Raw genomic sequence first — 25,236 nt, 5'->3', positions numbered from 1 at the left:
CTTCAGTTGCCTTCAGGAAGTGAGGCAAGTGCAAGCCAGCTATATAACGTGAATTCTGCACTTGCACAAGCTCTGGTTACACAAGCAAAAGGACCTTAATAACTGGAGGCTTATTCTAATCTCTTATGTTAAAAATAAAATAAAAATCAGTCCTAAGTCCCAGTGACAGGCTAATTACCTCAGCTGCTTTCTTGAAGCCAAGAAGGAAGCAGATTGAGTTCATGCATCTTGCTATATAAAACGCCTGGGGTGATGGCAGCTCTCATCTAAGAGACAAAGCTTTGTTTCTAATTTGCTAGTCTTCAGCTGTTGGGAGCTGACTAAAAATGGGTTGTTGATTCTTAGAAGTCTTGGAACATTAGAACACTTTGCAAATTCAATAAATAAAAGCCCCTCTGGCCGATTTGTCTAACAAATTATTTTAATTATGACTGAAACTTGTTTAGCGAGGGGGGGAAATATGGCATTAACATTATGTAGCAATAAATATCCAACCCTGCATTTCTCTAAATTTTACATTGTAACTTTAAGTATAAGGTGTCTAAAAGTCTCCAAACATTGACAGTCCTTGCTGTGTGGCTGGCCATTTTTTAACAATCAGATTTAGTGGGGCTGACTTAAGTTGTGTGGATGTGATCAACTTCATCTTGTGGAAAGTGGAAAATAATTTTTTGGATTGGTCCTTGCTTTCTGATTCAGAGAATGCTTTATGTGGGCATGGTGGTTTTATACCATGTGCCCTGTTAAAAAAAATGCTGTTTGGCAATTTAATTCATAAATAACAGACTACAATTGCCAGAGGTGTGGGGGGGAGAGGGGGGGTCTCTTTACAATCTGCACCAGATGATCATTCAGAATACATGCAAATTATCTAATACACTGAGTTAATGGATAGTTTGAGGGATTCCCATAGGCACCTGGGTTCCCTGTTACTAAAAAGAAGGAAATGAATCACCAGGAAAAAGACAAGGATTTGCATATTGATATTTCCTATGTGTTGATGCAAATTTAGAGATAATGACTGCAATTTAAGTGGAAATGCATCTTACCACAGTGGGGAAGACTGGTCTGGGTGCCTACTTGGTATTCTGTGTAGGTGCTGTTGATGAGCACTTTCAATACTCCTTCTCATGCTTCTTTATCTTTAAACTGACTAGGGCTAGAAAGCCCTTGAAACAGAGAATTACAGTGGTACCTCGGGTTAAGAACTTAATTCATTCTGGAGGTCCATTCTTAACCTGAAACTGTTCTTAACCTGAGGTACCACTTTAGCTAATGGGGCCTCCCGCTGCAACTGCGCGATTTCTGTTCTCATCCTCAAGCAAAGTTCTTAACCCAAGGTACTGTTTCTGGGTTAGGGGAGTCTGTAACCTGAAGCGTCTGTAACCTGAAGTGTCTGTAACCCGAGGTACCACTGTATCTTCTGATGGTCCTTCTGTAAAGTAGAACACTTGGCCCGCCCTACTGGCCACAGAGGGAACATATTAGACTGCACAGGTCTTAGTCTGATCTTCACTTATGTTACCTAACATAGGCAAGAGTGCGACGCTCGTCTCTTAAGAGGCTTTTCTTTTTATGTTTTGCCTGGCTGTTTATGAGGCTTTAATTCCACATTCTGGTTACATTTTGTGTTTTTATCTGTATTGTTGTATTTGTTGATGATTGCCTTGTGGGCAGGAAGATGATTCATAACATGCTTTTAAGAATAAAAATAAATACCGTATTTTTCGCTCCATAAGATGCACCTAGTTTTTAGAGGGGGAATGCAAGGAAAAATATATTCTTTAAAGGGAGCGCTGAGCAGAGCCCGTATGCATCCCAGGCTCTGCTCAGCGCTCCTTTTCACAAGGTGCGTGGGGCGTGTGTGCGGTGCTTGCAGGCGGCTCTTTAAAGTGAGTGCGGCTCTTGGGGGCTTTTCTGGGAGGTGGGGGAAGGGACAGAGGGGCTAAGCCAGAAGCCAGGATAGCAAGCGGGATTGCTGCGCAGCGATCCTGCTTGCTGTCCTAGCTTATGGGATAGGAGCGTACAACCCCTCCCGGGCAGCGGGATGAAGGCTCCCCCAAGAGCCGCACTCCCTTTGAAGAGCACGTGGAGCGTGTGTGCAACTCTTGGGGGCTTTTCTCCGAGGAGGGAAAAGCCCCCAAGAACCGCACACACGCTCCACACGGCTCTTTAAAGGGAGTGCTGAGCAGAGCCTCCTGCCTGCATTCGCTCCATAAGACGCACACACATTTCCCCTTACTTTTTAGGAGGGGAAAAGTGAGTCTTATAGAGCGAAAAATACGGTATGTGGGCACTTACACTCCACCTTTTTAAAGCAGGCAATGAGCAATATAAATCACAGTAGCATAAAAATATAATGGCAAAGTGAAGAAAAAGAGATTGAAGATTTAACTATAAAATGTAAACTGAAATAGAGCAGTCCGAGTACTCAGATTTAAAACTGGTCAATGATAGTGGGGCTGGGGGCTGGGGCTATCGGACGAGAAACAATTTCCACCTTTAAAATCCTTTGGGCTGTCCAGAGAACACATACAGTGTGACCATAGTAATATAGATCTCTTTGCTCTAAATTGTTTGTTAATCAAGTTGTTTTCCTGTCCACCACATAAATATTGCTTATTGCTGTTGTACTCTTCTGATATCCTTTCTAAACCCAACTATTTTCTCTATGCTGCTTGAAAATGGGAACAATTCAAATATGCATACTAAACAAGTCTGAGGCCCCTGAGTCAACACAGCAATAAAAGTGGAGATGATTGCCTAGGTATAATTGCCATGTATGATAAAACAGAGATCTAAGCTTATGGAGGAATAAAATAACTTTAATTGCAAGTTCTGTATAAAAGTATGTGGCCCTTTGAGACTACTTGCAGAAAATAGGAGGAAAAGAGACTTGAAGCTACAAAACTGCTACTTATGAAACTTTTATTAAATAGTCTTATTTCTCCTTGTGCAAATGCAGAAACACAGAATTTACAGTTTTTGACGTATAGTAGTAAACATCCTCCTCCAACATAGCTAAAAATGGAGGCTTGCTAACTATATTTCCTCAATGGCATGGCTGCAAGAAAGGAGATGGATGGAGATATACTTTTGTTTTACACTGAGACATTAAGGCCCCATCTCAGAGTGATTTAACAACCAATGTGTACAGCGGTACCTCGGGTTAGACGCTTCAGGTTACAGACTCCTCTAATCCAAAAATAGTACCTTGGGTTAAGAACTTTGCTTCAGGATGAGAACAGAAATTGTGCAGCGGCGGCGCGGCGGCAGTAGCGGGAGGCCCCATTAGCTAAAGTGGTACCTCAGGTTAAGAACAGTTTCAGGTTAAGAACGGACCTCCAGAATGAATTAAGTTCTTAACCTGAGGTACCACTGTATTCCCAGGGAACTCTAGGAATTGTAGGTCTCTTTAGGAATAAGGGTCATCTAACAACTCTCAGCATCCTTAAAGAACCACAGTACCAGTACCCAGCATTCTTTGGGGGGAGCCATGATTGTTTAAAGTGGTGTGATACTGCTTTAAAGATAGAGTGCAGATGGTGGGAAAGACAAAAGGTCAAAGATGGGTGGGAAAGACAAAACATAGTAATGAAATATTTGATCCTTCTCAGTCTGCTGGCAGCGAAAACTAGAAAAGTATGGCAAATAAGTGCTGAAATTATGCTTGGAAATGAGCGTTTTGTACTATTAATCCTGGAATGGTAAAACTCATCTGAAGAAATGTTTTTATATAGTACCATCTATGTACATGGTGCTTGTTGAAGAATGAGAGAACACGGTCTCTCCTGCCCTCCCAAAGGTTTCTATTTTAGGAGACAACAGAAGGAAAAGAGGGAAGTTGGCAGAGGGGAGAGAGAATGTGAGGTTTTTGCAGCTATGTGCATTTAGGCTTGGATACAACAAGGCACAAAGATGACCAGTGACTTGTCCCAAAGTACTAATGGAGAAGGTAAATTTTGAGAAGGGGGTTGAAAGAAGCAGTGGGTGGCATTGCAGTCATTATGAGAGGGAGGAGCCCACTCCTGTAACTGGTACATGGAGGCATAGTATTAGAGGCTTTATAGCCATCACAACTACTTTTGAGAGCCAGTGTGGTGTAGTGGTTAGATTGGTCAGACTAAGACCTGGAAGACCAGGGTTCAAATCCCCACTTGGCCATGAGCTTCACTGGGTGACTCTCAGCCTAACCTCCCTCCCCAGGTTGTTTTGGGGATTAAATGGGGGAAAGAACCATGTCCCCCACCTTAGGAGAAAACGGATGGGATGGAAATGCAATAAACAAACAAACTAGCCTAAGCATGGATTTGCCTAGATGTTTGTGTTGCTCCTTGGAGCAGACAGCAAGCTACTTGATCCTGACCGAATAAAAACTCCTAAAAAGAACCAGATGGCTGATTAGTTATGCTGATAGTTCCAAAGTAGATTTGACTTCTAAAAGCTACATCACTGTTTCATTTTTGAACTTTGAAAACAGGTGGCTCAGAATCCAACGCCTCCCATTGAAGACGACATAGTTGCTGCTCTTAAGGATGTTGTTCAGAAGAGACATAAGGCAATACACCTTTCAGGTAGATGACTTGGAACCCCCCTCCCTTCAACATGTAACTTAAAACTATATTGCTTTATTGTTCCTTCGGACAAGCATTTGTTCAATAATTTTCACTGGAACAAAGTACAGTAAGTCATCCCCCAAGAACTGGGTGTATACGCTTCTGAAAAGCCAGTGCTTCCTTTCCCTTTTAAAATGTTGAATATTCATTCATTATGTCAGTTAGAAATGTGTGAAGATGGCAAGGATATTGAACTCGAACTCTTCCTAAAAAGCTATTGCTAGAAACAGCTGAAATATTGGGTAAAGTCTGGAATAAACGTGGCACCATATGAGGTCACGTTCTATTTAATTTTCTAAGTCTAATGGTAATGGGGGGGGGGAGAAATACCATGGTTATGACAGATTGAAAGCCATATGTGAGGAATCACAGAAGACAGAAGCTGAAGCTGACATTTATGATGTAGCAGCAATTAGCAAGCAATGTCATATTTAGAAAGCTGGATAGGAACAGGAACCACAAATTCATCTCTCCCTGGTGTTTGTAAAATTTTTAAAGGAATAATTCTACTTTTACCAGGCCTCTTCCAGATGTTTTTATGAGACCATATAGCTTTAGAGAACATTCAGTGGACTAGGGACAGTTATGCATCTCTTCCTGCCTTTAACTATTCCTTCTAGATATAAAAGGTTAATATGTTTACTCAATCAAATAAGCAATATTTTATTACAAAATCAGAGTCCTACACAACTACCTGCCTTTTAAAAAATAAATATGGGATTATAAAAGTTATGACTTTTTCAGGTGGTTCACAATTTAGCGGAACCACCTGCAACATCGGGGCCCAGTATGGGCCACATGTTCTCCTGCAATGATTTTGCAAAGTTTTTTGCAGATAAAATCGCTCAGATTCGGGAAGAAGTCGACTCCACCGTGGGAGCAGGGCCGGGGCGGGAGAGTGCTAGAGTTCTGTCTAGTCAAGTTGTGTGGGATCAATTCCAATCTGTTACCTCCGAGGATGTGGACAGGCTGCTTGGACGAGTGAGACCAACCACCTGTCTCCTGGATCCTTGCCCATCCTGGCTTATAAAAGCTAGCCGGGAAGGACTGGGCGATGGGCTTCGTGGGGTGGTGAATGCTTCCCTCCGTGAGGGAGCCTTCCCAGACCCGCTGAAAGAGGCGGTTATTAAACCGCTTCTTAAAAAACCATCTTTAGATGCGGCCACGATGGCCAACTATCGCCCAGTCTCAAATCTTCCATTCTTGGGCAAGGTGATTGAGCGAGCGGTTGCCGAACAACTCCAGGCACGCCTGGAAGAAGCGGACCATTTGGATCCCTTCCAGTCGGGGTTCAGGCCTCATCATGGGACTGAAACTGCCTTGGTCGCACTGGTTGATGATCTCCGGCGGGCTAGAGACAAAGGTGAGAGCTGTTTCCTAGTTCTGCTGGATCTCTCAGCGGCGTTTGATACCATCGACCATAACATCCTTCTGGACCGTCTTGAGGGGCTGGGAGCTGGTGGCACTGTCATACAGTGGTTCCGCTCCTTCCTCCTGGGCCGTGTTCAGAAAGTGGTGGTGGGGGATGAGTGTTCAGACCCCTGGGCTCTCACTTGTGGGGTGCCTCAGGGTTCTGTCCTCTCCCCCATGCTTTTCAACATTTACATGCAGCCGCTGGGAGAGATCATCAGGAGGTTTGGGCTGGGTGTTCATCAGTATGCGGATGATACCCAGCTCTACCTCTCTTTTAAATCAGAACCAGTGAGGGCGGTGAAGGTCCTGTGTGAGTGTCTGGAGGCGGTTGGAGGATGGATGGCGGCTAACAGATTGAGGTTGAATCCTGACAAGACAGAAGTACTGTTTTTGGGGGACAGGAGGCGGGCAGGTGTGGAGGATTCCCTGGTCCTGAATGGGGTAACTGTGCCCCTGAAGGACCAGGTGCGCAGCCTGGGAGTCATTTTGGACTCACAGCTGTCCATGGAGGCACAGGTCAAATCTGTGTCCAGGGCAGCTGTTTACCAGCTCCATCTGGTACGTAGGCTGAGACCCTATCTGCCTGCGGACTGTCTCGCCAGAGTGGTGCATGCTCTGGTTATCTCCCGCTTGGATTACTGCAATGCGCTCTACGTGGGGCTACCTTTGAAGGTGACTCGGAAACTACAACTAATCCAGAATGCAGCAGCTAGACTGGTGACTGGGGGCAGCCGCCGAGACCATATAACACCGGTCTTGAAAGACCTACATTGGCTCCCAGTACGTTTCCGAGCACAATTCAAAGTGTTGGTGCTGACCTTTAAAGCCCTAAACGGCCGCGGTCCAGTATACCTGAAGGAGCGTCTCCACCCCCATCATTCTGCCCGGACGCTGAGGTCCAGCGCCGAGGGCCTTCTGGCGGTTCCCTCATTGCGAGAAGCAAAGCTACAGGGAACCAGGCAGAGGGCCTTCTCGGTAGTGGCGCCCGCCCTGTGGAATGCCCTTCCAGCAGATGTCAAAGAGATAAACAACTACCTGACATTCAGAAGACATCTTAAGGCAGCCCTGTTCAGGGAAGTTTTTAACGTGTGATATTTTACTGTATTTTTGGTTTTTATGGAAGCCGCCCAGAGTGGCTGGGGAGGCCCAGCCAGATGGGCGGGGTATAAATAATAAATTATTATTATTATTATTATTATTATTATTATTATTATTATCTGTACTAGAAAGAAACAAAAGAACCTTTTCTGTTTGATACTAGAAACTGTGAATGAAAGATCACATTATATTATTCTTTGCACACTCTTGGGACACTGATTTTGGTTATAAATTCATTAGGCAGGTTACTGACATTTTATGTGCTTACATTGTACACACTTCTATCTTGTTTTTATTTATCTAAAAAATGTTATACCCTGTCTCCAGCCCCAAAAAGGGAGTTTCCCAAAGATGGTTTCAAAAATATGGGTGACATCCAATGTTAGTCATACTTGTTTACTCAATTTTTATGAGATGGAATGCTGACTAATGCTCCAGTTCCAAAACAGTCGTACCTTGGTTCTCAAATGGAATTTGTTCTGGAAGTCCTTTTGAAATCCAAAAACATTTGGAAACCAAGGAGTGGCTTCCGATTGGCTGCAGGAGCTTCCTGCACTCAATCGGAAGCTGCGAAAATTGCGTCTGACATTCGGATTCCAAAGAACGTTCGCAAATTGGAACACTTACTTCTGGGGTAGCGGTGTTTGGGAGCCAAAATATTCGAGTCACAAGGCATTTGAGAAGCAAGGTACAACTGCATTCCACTCCCTTCTATATGGTAAGATCACTCCCTTTAATAGGAAAGTTGGTGAATGTTGTGGGAAATTGAGCTGAAACAGACACTGAGAAACGAGAGATACTGGTGTCCTTGGGGGAACCTGAGGTTTGCAGAGGAACCTGAGGTTTATAAAACCAATACAAGGATTTGTTCAGTGCTGTAATTTCTGCATTACTTATGTACAATGTCACGCTCGTATTAATCTCCTTTTAGTTATTTGCAGCCCATCCATTCATGCAAAACTTGCACCACAATCCTAGCTCAATGGGGCTTGCTCCCAGGGCAAGTAAGGATAGAATTACCTACTTTCCTGAAAGTAAGCCCCATTGAACCCTATAGAGGGTTATGCTATTAATCACATCACAATGACTTTTAAATTACAATGCTATTAAATTGCAATGATCTCCAATATTTTTAGTTAATGACATAATGGAACACCAGTACATATTGGCTTCAATAGAATACACTACTATCCTCAACCTTTTCTTGCAGATACTGAAGAATCTGACTTGGAGAATGGCGATGAATGGAATGATTAAAATTACCATCCTTAAGGATAAAAAATTAAACATGTTAACTACTACTTGATCTTTTAATACTCGATTGTTTAATACAAATTTTTTCCAGTATACTTGGAGAATATAATTTACTTTAACTGTAGGCTGTTTAAATACTGATGATGTCTAATATGGCACTGACATGACTTGTCTTAGTATTGTTTTTTAACAATCAAGTGCAGGCTATAAGCTGCTGCTTGATTTTTCTTTCTTTCTAATTTCCTCCCAGTGCTGTTTTGTTGGTGAATATATTACACATATAAACAGTTTCTGCTTTTAACTTTTATTCCTGCTGATACTCCATTTAGTATCTGCTCCTAGAATACAGATAATATGTGTCTAAAAATCAGTAATAAACTGTGTTTCCAGGCTCTAGTGAAAAATGGCTTCTCTTTTTGGTGTGGTCACAGAGACAGTGTCCTTATCTGAAGGTTATAGAAACATGCTCCTGCCTGCTCGTCCGCCCAACAAAAGGAAGTTGCGTCAATAGCATGGAATATGCCTTGCCTCACTGTTCACCAGAGCTTTAGGTGTTTTTCCTCCACCCCCTGAAAGTAATGACCCTCCTGCCACTCTCCCTGCAAGCTTTGGCTACTCATGTGTTTTGTTGCTTCACCCATCCTGCCATTTCATCATATGTATGCCCCCTTTTAAAAACCAAAGTTTCCCAGAAAGCTCCCTAGCCAGCTTGGTTTCTTTATGCGCTTCTCCTTTGTCTTGCTTTCTGGAATGGTTTGGGATTGAGCCTTTAACAACTCACTTTTAAGAAACCCCTACCCATCCTGAAGTAATTTCTCCTTTATTTAAGAACATTCATGACCTGCTTAATAATATCCAAGACAAATCTCTAAGCTATATACACAAATCAATATGTACAAACCATATAAAACCATTAATTCCCATATGATTACAACAACAGACACAAATCCAAAGTTGTCAAAAAGAGTCCAGCTTCAGTAACCAAATTCAGTGGTCTGGGAAAGCTTGTGTAAATAGGTCTTGAAACGATATGTAAAACAGATAATAGAGGAAGCATTCCATATGGCACAAGGAAGAGCAGTCCAAACATGGAGCTGATGACAGGAAAAGGTCAGTTTCAGAGTTGTTGTCAAATTATAGTCATTAGAATGTGGGGCTACCAATAACGTTTTCCCAGGGTTCATGCAGAAGGTCTATATGTGGCCAGGCAGTATTTCAGGTTACTTGACCCAATGGTCTTCAGGGCTTTATAAGTCAACATGACCTTGATAAGTAACTAGCCATTTTGTCAGCAGTACAGGTGTACTATGTGCACATGTGGCTGCACCATCCTATATCATTGTCAAGGAAAGCTTTATACAGTCATAGAACATGTTGCAGTAATCCGCTTGTAAGGTTACCAATGCATGAGTCTCTCTAGACCGGGGTAGGCAACCTAAGGCCCAGGGGCTGGATGCACCCAATTGTCTTTTCAACCCGGCCCGCAGACGGTCTGGGAATCAGCATGTTTTTACATGAGTAGAATGTGTGCTTTTATTTAGAATGCATCTCTGGGTTATTTGTGGGGCATAGGAATTTGTTCATTTCCCCCCGTCAAAATATAGTCCAGCCTCCACAAGGTCTGAGGGACAGTGGACCGGCCCACAGCTGAAAAAGGTTGCTGACCCCTGCTCTAGACTAGCTGTCCCTATTCAAGGGAGTGTGAAGTTGGCATTAGTAGTAGGGTGCCTTGCCACAGAGATTACCTGGGTCTCCAAGGACAATGGTAGATCTAGAAGCACCCCTAAACAATGTACCAGTTCCTTTCAGAGGGAGTGCCACACCATCCAGTGTCTCTATAGGTAGCCTCTCCCAAATTTTCTTGAGGTTTCTACCCTCTTTTTTTTTTAAAAAAAACCCTTTGGAAATTTGCTTTCCAGAAGTTACTAGCTTTCTCTTTCCTTGGTATTGGGAAGCCAAAGATGATGATGTCACTTCTACCTAAGGTTTCTATGACTTTCATCTCATCAAATAGCAGTGGTGTTGTTGCCACAGAACTTACCAGGCAAAGGTCTGGGGCTGTTGCATAAATGCCACTCGACAAATGACCAGGAGGCAGTGGCAGTGGGCAGATAGCAGCAAGCCAGGAAGATACCTGATGGCTGAGACTCCAACTGCACAGCACAGTTTTAAATAGAACATTAAAAGCTCCCCCAAAAGTGAATGTAATAAGAGTGGCAGTGAACCTAGTCACTCAGGTGACACCTTTGGGGTTGTGGGGGGCAGTGAGCACATTATTGCAAAGAGGGGGTGGGCTTGGCCTGCCCCTCATTTATTGTGCCCTTCTTTTATTAACACAAGGCAGTCCAACAAGTACCCAGGCCTCAACTCATATAGGGTTTTGCTTTACATACAGTAATCCCAGCAAAGCAATCCAGTGGAATGCTGTGTGTTGATAAAGTGATGCAAGGTTAATTATATTTTTACTACCCAAACATGTCATCACCTTTATCACAGTTTCCACTCTTGGAACACAGCTCCCTCCTATTCTTAGATAGAAGTATGTATGGCATTGAGACAAGTTTATCAAAAGCTCCGCCAAGCCAAGAATTCTTCCAAGTGCTGTTTCTACAAGGCTACATTAAGGTCCACTTTTAGTGGTGGCACTGTGCCCACTGCTGGAGTACTGTTTGGCACTCCAGCAGAAGCATTTGGTTCACAACCTATGCTAAACAGAATAATGTAGAGAGTCTATAAAAGTAGGGACTGATGTATCAATCAGTATCATATGTACAAATAGGGATGGTGTATGAATAAATAGGGATTTGGTTACTTTCACATTTCCTATTTTTCAAGCCATACATTCACTTTGTCCCATAAGGTTGCTTACAGTTGTGGACTTTGGGGTCTCAAATTTCAGGAGCACTCTCTGCATCGCCAAAATTCAGCATCCCTTACCTTCCGTGTTCCATTCTAAATAACAGTTGTGGTGCCCCCGAGTCTCTGCTCCCAGTGTGGCCAAATCAGTCGTGCTCCCCTAAATTTGCCTCTGTTGCCTAACATTGTAGTGGAGAGGAGCACGTGGGCTGGTGCTGGTTCGCTCAAAATGGCTAAGCAGGCCTGAAACCTAGCCTACAGCAGCTGTCAGCAACTCTTGAGGGGTTCAGACCCCAGCAGTCTTTTGCAACTCCATTTGGAGATGTCAGGGGTTGGTTTGGGGATCTTTTGAATGCAAACCAAGTACTGCACTGTTTTGCTTATGCCCCTTTCATAGGTTACAGCCTTATGAAAACAGCTTCCAAGGCAAGTCATGGTAGATTTCTTCTCCCCACCCTGCTTTGTGTAAGACACACACATGGGTGGAGACGCTTTTTCAGCCCAATGGCCTCCCTACCTTCTGGGCAACCTTCCAGGGGCCACATGCCGTTAGTGGGCAGAGTGATGAAGGTGGCTTTTCCCTTTGTACACTAGACGAGTGTCTGCACATGCTGCTCACACACCCATCTCTATGCTCAATCTGGGCAAGCCAGAGCCATTATCAGAGCTCAAGGTCCCACATCTCAGCTAGGCAAACACACTCAAAGCGGCACAAGCAGGGTTGGTATGGGATGCGGCAGTGCAGTACCTATGGAGCAGGGGTAGCTGGGTTTTCTGCCCCAGGTGAAGCCTCCAGAGGGGCGTCAGTGAGGCTCTTGGCCTGTGTGCATATGCACATGCTTGTTGGGTGTGTGTACCAAACTGGGTTTGGCCTGGGTGAAATAAACCTAGTTTTGCCCCTGGATGTGGCCTAGGGATGGCTGCAGCCTGCAGAAAATTCTGTGAGCCAGAGGGAGGCCTGGGGTCCACAATGGACCCTATGGGTCCCCAGCCCTCTGGTGCAATTTGCAGCCTGGTGAAGGTTGCTCACATTGCGTGTCATTTCGGTCAGTCCTGATAACTCTGTCGCTTGACTAAACATTTCTGAAGTGCTATTTGTGGTGTTGCTTTATTGAGTCTTATGGACCAACACCTTTGCTTTTTAAAAAAATTCTCGTTCTAGGAAGCCTCCCCCCCCCCCAAATTAGACCAGAACCAGCCGTGGCCGTTCTGCCAACCGTCCCCCCCTCCTGCTCTTCTCTTAGTGATACACGAGGCGCTTTGGGACCTTTCTGTACGGAAGGAGCCAGTTATGATGGTGGCGAGCTCTCCCCGCCCCTCTGGTCCCAGCCCTCCAATCGGCTTGCCCGAGCGGCGGGAGCGGCTGGAGCCCTGGAGTGCCGCCGCCGCGCACACGCCCCCTCCCTCCTTCCCTCCACGCCGAGGCGGGGGAAGCCTCTCCCGGGGCTTTGCGCCCTTAGCAAGATGCTCCTGCTCGGCGCTCAGGAGCCGCCTCAGAAGGACCCTCTCAGCTCCGGATAGCGAGCGGCGTCGGCGTGCCCAAGCAACCGGGAGGAGGAGAGGGGGGTGCTGCCGGGCTTTTTCCCTGCCTCCTTCCACCCGCTTCGGGGCGGCGACTGACTGAGGCTGGGCTCCGCTAACCCAGCAGCCGGTGCAGCGCCGAAACCCGGCTGGGTGGCGGCTCGCCTGAGGCGCACGGATGTCGGTGTCCAGGTGCGGCGGCGGCGGCGGCAGTGGCAGTGGCGCTCGACCCGCGCGCTCTGTGCAAGGCCGGGACTGGAGAGGTAAGAGCGCAGCGCGCGCTCGTGTGGCGCGTGTCTGCCTGCGAGTGCGGGGGGGACACGGCGCGCGTGGAAAGTACAAGCGCCCTGGGGAGCGGGGCAAGGCGGCGTTCACGTAGGCGGCCGCCGCGGCTGAGGGCGCAGGAGCTGCTGGAATCCCGCCTCTTCCAGCCTGCCTGGGAGCGTGTGGATTGTCCTCCTGGCCCGGGGCTATTTTTATGACTTGCTGCAAGCGAGGAGAGGGGCTTGTTTGCAGCCTGCCGTGCTTGGCCTCGCCCAAAGGAAGCTGGAAGGACCGGGGGTCGCGGGGGGCTCAACATGTCGCTCGTCTTCCCGCCGGGGCGAGCTGCGACTCTGCGAACTGGCTGCTTGAAGGACGGCTGCCTTGTGCTGGGGGGAACTTGGCCTCCCACCCCCACCCCACAAGAGCTCTCCTTTGGGGAAGGTGGCGCGGCGCCCCGCTTTCCAGAGCGGACTCCCTCGCCTCAGGTCTTCCTCCCGTGGCAATGACCACCCGGAGGCTTCCTAGTGCTCCATCCCGGGGCGCCAGTCCCATGTTATGAAGCGTGTGGAGCGTGGCGTCCTCCGCCCCTCCTCCCGCTGCTGCTCTTATTTCTGTTGGCCCCCCGCCCCTCCTTGTGTTTACCATGCGCTGCCCAGGCTGGGCTGGGCTGCTGCTGTTTCTGTTGCCGACAGGAACTGCTCCTGACCTCCAAATCCACCGTCGTTTTCTCCTTCCCTCCAAACACCCTACCATTCAGGAAGTGGTTAATTTATTGAAAACATTGGATGTGCAGAGAGGACTGTAAGATAGATCTTCTCAACTAGATCATGGTATCTTAATGGAGGCTTAGTGGCAAGGGAGTGGCACTCCACACGCGCTCAGAGGCACCTCTCTTTGTTGTGCTTTAAACACTTTTAAAGTAGAAAAGCAGCTAATGAGCACCCTATGGGCATATTTCCTATTTTAAAACTTCAGACATGTTTCAGGGCTTCAGAGAGATGGCTGCAAAAATTGGAAGGAGGTCAGGCCTCTGCTGCTTTAGGGATGCTGGGCTTTGCATCCTTTTGAGCTTCTGGTGGCTAACTAAATATCTCCCAACCATTAATTATCTTTTTTGACTGCATTGTTTTGGGCTGTCAGTTTGGTGAGGTAGACATCTCTCTCTCACCTTACCATTCTCTGTTCATTTCTATGCTAGCAGTGCTAGTATTGGGTGTGATGGATAGTCCACTTACGAATATTGTATATAACAGTGACTAGTTCCTGCCAGGTGCTTCAATGGAGTAAACGGCCCTGAGGATTGTGAAACAATGATGTTGTGCTTGTCCAGCAAACTAAGGAAATACAGTTATAAGCAAGATTTGTTACTAGTTGCCATGATCACTTTTGGTAGAGATGAGTTTGCATGCATTTTTGTGTCAAGGGTTGAATGTGCCTCCAGTACCAACTCTGGGCCAAATGCAGGTCCCTCAGTCTGAGTTAATTCCCTGCCTGGTAGCAGCATGGCTCATTGATGGACCAAGAATAGAGTCAGTGCATTTCTGGTGTAGAAATAAAAGGCTAAGAAAGGAAGTTGGGAGATGCTTCCATGTAAACGTTTCCTAATACGCTCAACTCCGGTCACTCCTGTGTGGAAAGGGATGTAATTACACCACTTAAGTTGTAATGTTTCCCAATGCTATATGCATGTGAATTGCTTTGCATTGTGCTAGAAAGCAATGATTGGTTGTAGCTTCTAAGCGTGTATGCACACAATGTGCACAGAATTAGTATACTATTTAAGTTATGCATGAGTTGCACACTGTTATCTGCACACGTGGTTTCCATGTAGGAAATTAACAATAATGTGAAATGGTCCTTCTGTACAAATAGATTCATTCTGATCTATTCCCCTGTTATATTTTTTGATACATCTGTGAATTTCAGGAGCAGTCTCATTAATAATAGAACTAAGATTTTGGACAAATGGCCTATATAGTTGACACACCAGTGTGAAATAATTTTGTTCAATTGTATAGAGAAGAGTGATCTATGGCAATTGCCTCTTAGTTTCTGGTTCACTGTTCACTGTTTAGTATTTGCAATGGACAGCTTACACAGTGGATCCCTGCATTCCATAGGTTGGTTTACAGCACAATCCTATCCTATGCTGTGTGCTCAGAAAAAGAGATTAACAGCACAATTCGGTGAATCCCTACTCAGAAATTTCAAAGTCCAATTTTGGTCAATGGGTCTTCCTCTCAGGTTACTGTGTATAGGACTGCAGGTGTATACACACTTACTTGGGTGTAGGTCCCACTTTGAATAGAAGTGCATAGAATTGTGCTATAAATCTACTTCCCTTCTCCTATACCTGTCAACATGTAGAGAATTCTCCCGGTGTACAATTCAGAGTTAAAACAAAGTAGACGTCACATATGATGCTATTTACTAGGTTCTTTCTTGGTCAGAATATAGGGATCTGTCCTGTGGAGTACAGAACAATATTATTATTGCTTGAAAGCGCAAATCAAGATTAAGTTAGGGCCGTAGATTGCAGTGAGAGACGGTAATTAGTTTAAAATACGTTTTTAGGTCTTTCAGTTCCTATGTAATTATTGAGAAACAGAGTGCAGCCTTTGATTGAGTTGGAAGACAGAGTGCATCAGAAGGTCATCCTCTCTAGTTCAAGGCTTAAGCTAGAAGAAAGAGTGGGCTGTGGCTGGAGCAGTGTTAGAAACAGATATATAAACAGATCGCCAAGTGGCACCTTAAACCTAGGCCATGGTTGCCACAACAGAATGTCTAGGCACCATTTCCCCCCTCTCCCGGATATGAAGTTTGCTGTTATTATTATTCATTTCATTTCTATGCTGCTTTATATTTTAAAGGAAAAAAATGGTTTACAACACATTAAAACATCAAATAAAAGAATCCAGAATAAAACAAATTCAAGTGTCAAGGAAAATATTTCAGCTCCTTCTCTAAGTGGCAGTTTGCTTTCCCCATATTTATTTACCTGCTTTGTTTATGTAGCTGCCCCATAGCAGAAGTATTCTAGGAAGCTGGTGTGGTATAGTGGTTAGAGCAGGGGTCGGCAAGGTTTACCTGGCCTGGGCTGGGTCACTCCCATGGAGATTGTTCCGTAAGCCGGATCGCATCTGTGCACACGCAGTTTCTGGCGCCATGGAAGCGAGTCCCCGTTCTGCGCTGTGCCGGTTTAGCGCAGTGTGCGGGGACTCACCAAGCGGGCAGCTCGGTTCGGGGGTGGCTCGTGGGCCATTTAAATGATCCCCATGGGCCACAGGTTGCCGACCCCTGGGTTAGAGTGTATGACTAGGACCTGGGAGATCAGGGTTCAAAAATCCCCACTCAGTCATGAAGCTCACTGGGTGAACTTGGGCCAGTCATACCCTCTTTACCTATCTCACAGGGTCATTGTAGGGATTAACTGAGGAGGAGGTGAATCATGTACACCTTGGAGAAAAAGGTGCAATAAAAAGCTCTTCTGCTAACCTGCTTAAGGAAACTGAAGGGGCCATAGTTATAGCCACAGTTATGAGAGATTTATCGCCCCAGCCTACTGCTTCTTGCTATTTTAGAAGGCAGACTACACCTGCCTAATGATGAGGCTTGTTTCCTGTGGACAACTCTGTTTTGGCTGTATAGTTTTTCAGTTACTTCAGAAGCAGGAATTATTTATGGATCTATTTGGTTTTGAATTATGTAGTGCCTTCAGTAATGGCGGCGCTTCTCCCTGGCCAGAATTCCTAACCAAGGCTTGTAGCTGGATAAGAATATTTCGTCTTAATCATCATATTTAGTCTTAAACATTGGTGCTATTGCATCCTTTAGGTTTGGTTAAGTGGGGGATCCATTGCAGAGAAAGATTGGGCTGTGTGTGTGATATCATAATTTCATGGCCTGTTCCTGATCTCATAAGCACAATTAAGGCCCTTTTTTTTTTACAACTGCGCTGGCTGCTAGTGCACCTGTTAAAAATGGTCTAAGGCAGGGTGGTCCAACTTTTCATTCCAAGTGGGCTGCAATAGTACTTGTTGAGGACCATGTCAGAGCCCTCATGCCTCCTTCCCAAAGTCCAGCACCTCGCTTACTCAGCTTTGGGAAGGCAGGGTGAGGACTGGGGGTTGTCAAATGTTGCTGACAGCCGCCAAAACGCCTAGGGCCTTGTGTTGGACCACCCTGGACTAAGGTATAGTCTAAGGTATAAACTACTTTTTTAATCATGCCTGGGGGCAGGAGAAGAGTAGGGGCAACACCCTGAGTGAACACAGACTAGAGCTTTACTGAATGGATGATTTCAACCAGTTTGGCACCAAGAGTACATGGACCCTCGTGTTGTAATGCCTGCCTGCTGATGAAACAATGGAAGGGTAAACAGCACGAGACAAGATTGGCAGGTGACCAACCAAGACATGTGTGTTAACCACACTCTGCAGCTCTATTCAGATTTAATCAGAACTGGGATTAAATAATTCCCGTGGGCTCTGCCCTTATCTCCCAGCATCATATCCCCCCAGTGGCATCCCTTCTCCAGCTGAATTCACTTAGGAGCCTATCTGCAACCAGAAGGACTCCTGATTGCTAAGTGAGTAAAAGTCAGAGGTGGAGTTGGCAGAGGTGCGAATCTAAGCTAAGCTAGTGTTATGCCTATTATGTGTCATCTGGAAAGACTGTAAACAGCATTCATGCACATGATGTGTAAAATAATTCTCATTCCATCTAGTTAACCATCCTTTCCCCCTTCAACTTTATAACTGCATCAGGTGCCTCCTTCTCTATTTAGAATTGCCAGAAGAATGGAGAACGAAGTACTTATTCATCATGCTACGCAGGTTCATAAACTCAGGAAAAAAAGTCTTTCAAAGTGAACATATGTTAACAGTGCACTAAACTTTTTTTTAAAAAAGAATTCTAATTCTCTTTTTAAGAATCTAATCCCAGCAATTTCTCCCCCTGATTTGAACTAGCACTTTGCTGTACTCTTGTGAGAAAGTAAAAAAATTTGGGTTGGGGATACAGAGTGAGTTTATACCCTATAAACCTTGGCTTGTCTACTTCTGTTTATTGAAAGATATAAGGGACAGCACCAATACAATGATGTTTTGTCATTAAACTTAACAAAGTTTTGCTGCACACAACATAACAAATGTTTATGGAGCTTGTTTAACAACCTTTGCTTTAACTACAGTTACTTTTCTGTTTCATGTGAAATACCATCAACTCCTATAATAGTGAATTGATTGTTATCTCCCTGTGTTAAAGGAGAACCGCGAGATCCATGAGATTCATAGATTATGTGGTGTTTGCAATAGTGGGACATAATTCTATTTATTTATTTAAAGAATTTATGTACTGTCCTTCAATGAAGCTTCCAGCATGTTTTACAAAGTCAAAGTAAAATGCACAAACTACTAGAATCTCTGTAGTTTGTCCTTCCTTTTTCCCTAGCAACCAGGATGCATCTTTCTTATGGGGGGGGGGTTCTTCTGAAAGCAGGTACTCTCTAGAACAGTGTTTCCCAATTAGCTAAGTACTGCAGACCCCCATTTTTTCCGAAAGCCAAGCCATGGACCCCCTAGTTTTGAAAATGTTGATATCTCTATAGTAGTTTTTGTTATGTGAATGGTGCCACCATAGCTTCCAACATATCCCAGTGCCTTACAGGCTACACTCTTGCATGTGTTATGTGAGAGGATGCCCCCCCTCAAAGGAATGTCCTGGACAGTTGACAGATATGTGCCATCCTTTGTGGATTACACAGACTCCATCGGGTGTGTGGACCACCAATTGGGAACCACTGCTCTAGAATACATTTTCTGCAAATGCTGTTACACAAAAAGTGTGGTGGATGTTAAAGAATCCTTTTCCCAAATGGTAAATGAAAAATGTGAAAACTTTGCAAAGAGGCTTAGGTATGTCTCCTGCTGTATGTGTTAAGAATTCACTATATAGTTAACCTACAGTACGATGGAATGCATGTCTATTCAGTAGTATCCCTCTTGGTATTAATGGCACTTATTCCCACGTAAGCGGGTACAGGTTGGCAGCCTAAGCTTTGGTTTAGGGTTGGCATTGTGGAAAACAGGTTTGTTGTGCCTTTAACAGCTGTATCTCCACCATCAGAACAAGCAGGACATAGTTGACTTCCCATGATAAACATGAGGCTGTCCAAGACGTGAGTGGGTTGGTGGGTGGTAGCAATAGCTGTACTCGCTCTAATTTTGTTTTATGCCACGCGCCTTATGGCAGTCATTTTGTGTTTGGTGCCCACAGCACTCTCTCAAAATTTGAAATGTGTCCAGTAGTCCAGAATGTTTGGCGAACTCTGCATTAGTGTATAAGAACCATTAATAAAATATCTTTGTAGTTATTTTAATATGGCTAACATGACTTCAACAGGAGTGAAAAGAATTCTAAAAATCATTTTCTCTGGTATTAAGTTAAAAATAGTTTGGCAGTTGCTTCACTGTTAATGTGAAAACCCATGTTCTAAGGGAAAAAAGTGGTCATGACCTTTTTCAGTTCCATGGCTGGAGTTCCTTGGAAAGGAATATCACATTAGCATGGCAATGTGTCATAACAAAAAAAGGTCAGTCTTGTCTTCTGAATTAAATATTTCTCTTTTCTCTTGACATTGTTTTTTTGTTTGAATAATTTTATTGATTTTTTAAAGAGTTTTAATTTTTTTTACAAAGATTTAAACATCCAGTTCAAGAATACATTCAGTAAAAAAGAAGAAAAACACACATAATTATTTTGTAGTTGTTTTCACTATATATCCATGACCCAATCTCCAACATCAACCTAGGCTGATGAATGTTTAGCATATGTTATAAGAAAGAAGTGTCATTGTGACACCTGCCTTGTGTGCTTGTTTTCACTAAAAACAAAAACTGAGAACTCTAATGTATCATTGCTTTTAATGGGACATATTTTCCCCTTGTGATCAGTGGGACTTAGGCTGCAGGCCTGTACAAGCCTTGGACTAAGCTGCACTGAAATTGGTGACACCTTTTCTTGGGTAGCTATGTATAGGATTCTACTGTCGGGCCTAATTCTCACCTAGGGGGTAAATTTGTGCCTAGACCAGGGGTCAGCAAACTTTTTCAGCAGGGGGCCAGTCCAGTGATCCTCAGACCTTGTGGTGGCCCGGACTATATTTTTTTTGGGGGGGAGAGGGGAATTGAACGGATTCCTATGCCCCACAAATAACCCAGAGATGCATTTTAAATAAAAGGACACATTCCACTCATGTAAAAGCACGCTGATTCCCGGACCGTATGCAGGCCGGATTTAGAAGGCGATTGGGCCGCATCTGGCCCCCGGACCTTAGTTTGCCTACGCATGGCCTAGACTCTACCACTTGAAAGAAAGCCCAAGAGAGGGAATGCTATTAACTCTGAGAAGGAACAGCAGAATTCACCCATGTATCAGGCACTTCTGATCTCTTAACTAGCTTTTATCTTGCTTATTTGACAGATTTATAGACTTCATGGCAAAAAGGCATTGACAAGGTATAGAGAGTAAATACAAAATAAAACGCAAAAATGCAAACTCTTAACAATAAAATCAATTCAGTAAACTCAAAAACCAGTGGAAACATTTCATGAAATATAAATCTGATTTTCCATATATGACGGGGTTAGCACCACAGAGAAAGCCTTCCTAAACAAAACTGTCTTCAGTAGAGGCATAGACATCATTGTGCTTGGTGTCTGTCTGACCTCAGCTGGTAATTGATTCCAGAGAGCTAGAGCTGCAACACTAAAAGCCTGGTTTCTAGTACAGGCTAAATGCACCTCTTGTGTACCACCTGAAATGTGGTTCTGTTACATTTGCATTGGACTTAACTTGGGAAAGGTCCAGCATTGTGGATCATCAGCAATGAGGTTCAATTGCTCATATTCTGCTTCCATTCTCTAATACCTAATTAAAAGTCACCAGATTTTGCAAAATAAGTGAGAATGCTCCAGGAGCTCCAATAATGCTTTGTTTCCTGCAAGACATAACTGTAGGGAAATAACACTTGAAACATTCTTTCCCAAAGAAACAGCATTTTTTGTTTGTGGAAAATAGCAAACACTTACGTGTCTTTTTGATCTCTCAGCTACAAACTAGTTAGGTGAGGAAATGCCAGAATACAAAAGTGTCTTAACTTGGTAAAAGAACAGATGGTATACCTTTGAAGAAGAATATGGCACTTCTGTTCACCTGCTTAAACTTCTCGTAAGCCAGTATAACCTTTCTCTAAAATGCATTACTGTACCCTTCAGCTGTGATACTAGTAATAAGAATGCAGAGTTTGCCCTTTTAAGCTGTGATAAAAATGTTCTCCGGTATTACAGATAATTGAAATGGAAGAATATACTGTCTCTTTCCCAAATAAACTTTTATTGGAAAAAACAGGAAATCTGAGGAATGCTGCTGTTTTGGGTTAATGTGATTTTAAAGGTGAAAAGGAAACTGTGGCTTGAGCTGAACTCTTGACGCGCATGTTCACAAACTAGTCAGAGGTCTGCCAAAGTGTGAGAGGACATGTGGTTCCTTGTACAGAAGACTTCTTTTAAATGTTGTTAGCCGTCCCTTGTCCCAAAGCAAGAGAAGATGATTCTGGAATTGCCTTTGAAACAGATACAAGATTTGGGCAATAGTCTAATGCACACTTATGGGACGCGGGTGGCGCTGTGGGTAAAACCTCAGTGCCTAGGACTTGCCGATCGTAAGGTCGGCGGTTTGAATCCCCGCTGCGGGGTGAGCTCCCGTCTTTCGGTCCCAGCTCCTGCCAACCTAGCAGTTCGAAAGCACCCCCAGGTGCAAGTAGATAAATAGGGACTGCTTTATAGCGGGAAGGTAAATGGCGTTCCGTGTGCTGCGCTGGCTTGCCAGATGCAGCTTGTCACGCTGGCCACGTGACCCGGAAGTGTCTGCGGGCAGCGCCGGCTCCCGGCCTCTTGAGCGAGATGAGCACACAACCCCAGAGTCGGTCACGACTGGCCTTCGGGCAGGGGTACCTTTACCTTTACCTAATGCACACTTAGCTAAGTAAACATGAAAAGGATGGGTTTGTGAATGTGTTATTTGTCATTTTGTTCCTATCTTATTTTACATTTCATCAGCTAATACTGCTGTAAAAAGAAGGCACAATGTAGAAGTATAATAATAATGTAAATGGCAAGAAATGGGACATTTTTGTAGCATACCTTAAATCAGATTTGAAATGAATATGTACTTTTAAGGAGAGGGATGCCATGAAGTTGCATTTTGGTTATTGCTGACCAGCAGAGTGGGGGGAAAAAACCATTAAAATGTAGTCATTTTTTTAAAGAACCAGTTTTGATTTTTAAAAAATCAGTTATGTTAACTGCCACTTAAAAATAACCTGGACTGAAAGAGATATCTGAATGTAATAAACAGAGGAAGGCTACCATTCTGAGCGGCTCAAAGTGCTGCATATGGCGCTCTGTCTATGGGGTAGTAATGGATGTAGCTCTTAACTTTGTATGGTAGCCTACATTCGAGCCACACAAAAGTCACACCTCTCTCCATCCCTTCAAGCCAGAGAGGCATTATTGCAGGTCAAGGATGCATTCCAGCTAGACAAAAACCCCAGAGAAAGGCGCAGAGCAAGACTAGTGTAGCCTGGTGAGGGAGCGTGGCCTAGCGGGTGTCCTGAGGAACAGTCAGAGAGGTTTAGAGGGATGCATTGCATTCCTCACCCCATCAGCCAAATGGCTCAGATATTTAGCTTCCATGTCATGAGGAAACAATGTTATGCTGAGGGCCTTCCAGCCTTTGCATCTAGCAAATATTTGGCACCTTTTTTTTCTAGTGAATGATATTGCTTAGTATCACAAGACTCAAATACTGTAGAACTCTTTAGGAACAGTTAAGACATGATGGCTAAACTATGGTTAGGCCAATGTGAACATGCAGAGGGGCCACGTGTCTTTCTCTTTCGTAGGCACTTATTCACTTCGGGCTTTATGATAACCATAGTAATCTGTGATATGCGAGTTGGGTAAACTATAGTTGCTGCTAACTTTTGTTTGTTTTCAAACCAAAATTCTCCACGGCTATTGAAGTGGGATAAGGTTACTTTAATGTGGATGTCACCTTAGTAGACCTGATTGAGTAGCTCTGCTTCCCATCTATCCCTAAAGGAATTGGTTGCAAATTTAAGGGATATGGTAGTACCTTGGTTTGCAACCATTTTGGATTACAACCATGTTAAACCCGGAAGTGCGTGTCCCTTTTTTTGGATTACAACCCATTTTTTTGGATTGCAACCCATTTTTTTTTTGAGGCCCCATTGGCGAAAGCGCGCCTTGGGTTACAACCTGTTTTGGTTTACAACCGGACCTCCGGAATAGATTATAGTTGTAAACCAAGGTACCACTGTATATCTAATGCTATGAGTCCAGTCACAGAGGGTATTGTAAATGGAAGAGAGAGGTAGGTGATTTTTACAAATTCAGTTTTCTTGCTACAGTTCCCTGTATGTGTGTGTGTGTGTGTGTGTGCGCGTGCGTGCGTGCGCGTGCACGCACGCACACACACACACACACACACACACACGGCATCACAGAGTTGGGGGAACATCTAGAACAGTGTGAGAGGTGGGGCAAAAACTGGATCCAAGAGCCTTCCATTGATGTAAGAACAGCATCTGATACAATCCATTTTTATTGACCCTCCCCCAGGTATAACTTAGCATGCTTGTTCAGGAATGGATGAATGAGAAAACTTGATACAGTACTGATAATCAGTTCACTTTGCATGAAAAAACCACCTCAATACTGCATGTGGTTTTCCTCTTTTAAAAAGACGTCTAGTGAATCCTAGAAGTTTCCTGCAAATGTGAACCTAAAAAATGTGTGTAGCATGGCTTTTGTGTATATATCATGTTGAGAATATTAATTATTGTGAAATTTTCTCCAAGGAATTCAAAAGTTTGGAGATTGCAAATTGTCATTGCATAATACAATCCATATACATATTTAGGCTGAGGCTCTCATATTTTTTGGTATAGCAAAATTATGTTTGGACATTGTTACAAGTAACAGAGTAAGTAGAAATAAACATCACTAAAACCTTAAAACTGTTTAGAATTTACAGTACAGTAACTAACATTTATACGAAGTTGCCAATCTTTAAAGGAAAGTGCTTGTGTCTGTCAGTGATGTGTATCAGACCATCTCAGAATTAGGGTTGAATCAGCTCAGTAATTAGGCACTCCCATGTTGCCAAGTTGTAGAAAAATAGGAGATAAAAACTTAAGGAGGACAGCCTGCAGTTATCTGTGTGGGTGAGTGAGCGGCAACAAATTTATTTGTTTATGAAGGAGTGACTGAGCTATTCATTCACAAATATGGTGTGACTTTAGACTTGACAGCTCAAAGCAGACATTTATAGAACAGTCCATAGAAATGCAAAAGATCATATGATCAGATCCAGACATGTAGGCAAGGTACATGTCTGCTGTGTATTTAATGGAGGTGAAATGATTTAATTAACCAGTAGGATTTATGTACCACTTAATCCTCACAACTTCTATGTGGTTTACATTAAAATGACCAATAAAATCAGATGATTTTAAGTGGTACCTTGGGTTAAGTACTTAATTTGTTCCGGAGGTCCGTTCTTAACCTGACCAAATCATGGTGTCTGTATAGGACAGCTGAAACAGAAATGTTTACAGCAAGCTTTTCAAAGAGTAGTTTGGCCATCAACTATTCCGTAATACAGTGGTAGCTCCGGTTAAGTACTTAATTCGTTCTGGAGGTCCGTTCTTAACCTGAAACTGTTCTTAACCTGAAGCACCACTTTAGCTAACGGGGCCTCCTGCTGCCGCCGTGCCGCCGGAGCACAATTTCTGTTCTCATCCTGAAGCAAAGTTCTTAACCTGAAGCACTATTTCTGGGTTAGCGGAGTCTGTAACCTGAAGCATATGTAACCTGAGGTACCACTGTACTTAAGAATGGCACTGTGGTCTAAACCACTGAGCCTCTTGGGCTTGTCAATCAGAAGGTCGGCGGTTCGAATCCCCGCGACGGGGTGAGCTCCCATTGCTCTGTCCCAGCTCCTGCCAACCTAGCAGTTTGAAAGCACGCCAAAAAGTGCAAGTAGATAAATAGGTACCGCTCCAGCGGGAAGGTAAATGGCATTTCTGTGTGCTGCTCTGGTTTTGGTGTTCCATTGCGCCAGAAGTCAT

The 25,236-nt window shown here is 44.1% G+C and overlaps 2 protein-coding genes across 2 annotated transcripts in view; both read left to right on the top strand.

Annotated features, from left to right (window-relative positions):
• Nucleotides 1-8,773, top strand: part of LOC128408227 (uncharacterized) — a 28,997-nt gene extending 20,224 nt beyond the window's left edge. The window contains exons 6-7 of the mRNA XM_053377621.1: nucleotides 4,481-4,574; nucleotides 8,338-8,773. Coding sequence (XP_053233596.1) covers nucleotides 4,481-4,574; nucleotides 8,338-8,384 — 141 coding nt within the window. The 3' untranslated portion in view covers nucleotides 8,385-8,773. The remainder of the gene's footprint in view (nucleotides 1-4,480; nucleotides 4,575-8,337) is intronic.
• A 3,849-nt stretch (nucleotides 8,774-12,622) lies between these two features.
• PFKFB4 (6-phosphofructo-2-kinase/fructose-2,6-biphosphatase 4) overlaps nucleotides 12,623-25,236 on the top strand; it is a 67,365-nt gene continuing 54,751 nt past the window's right edge. Inside the window, exon 1 of the mRNA XM_053377617.1 lies at nucleotides 12,623-13,021. Within this exon, the coding sequence (XP_053233592.1) occupies nucleotides 12,937-13,021 (85 nt within the window). The 5' untranslated portion in view covers nucleotides 12,623-12,936. The remainder of the gene's footprint in view (nucleotides 13,022-25,236) is intronic.

The sequence above is a fragment of the Podarcis raffonei genome, chromosome 2 (genome assembly GCF_027172205.1).
Source record: "Podarcis raffonei isolate rPodRaf1 chromosome 2, rPodRaf1.pri, whole genome shotgun sequence".
Classification (NCBI taxonomy): Eukaryota; Metazoa; Chordata; class Lepidosauria; order Squamata; family Lacertidae; genus Podarcis; species Podarcis raffonei.
Note: the sequence above shows the minus strand (reverse complement) of the source record. Positions and strands in the feature narration are given on the sequence as shown.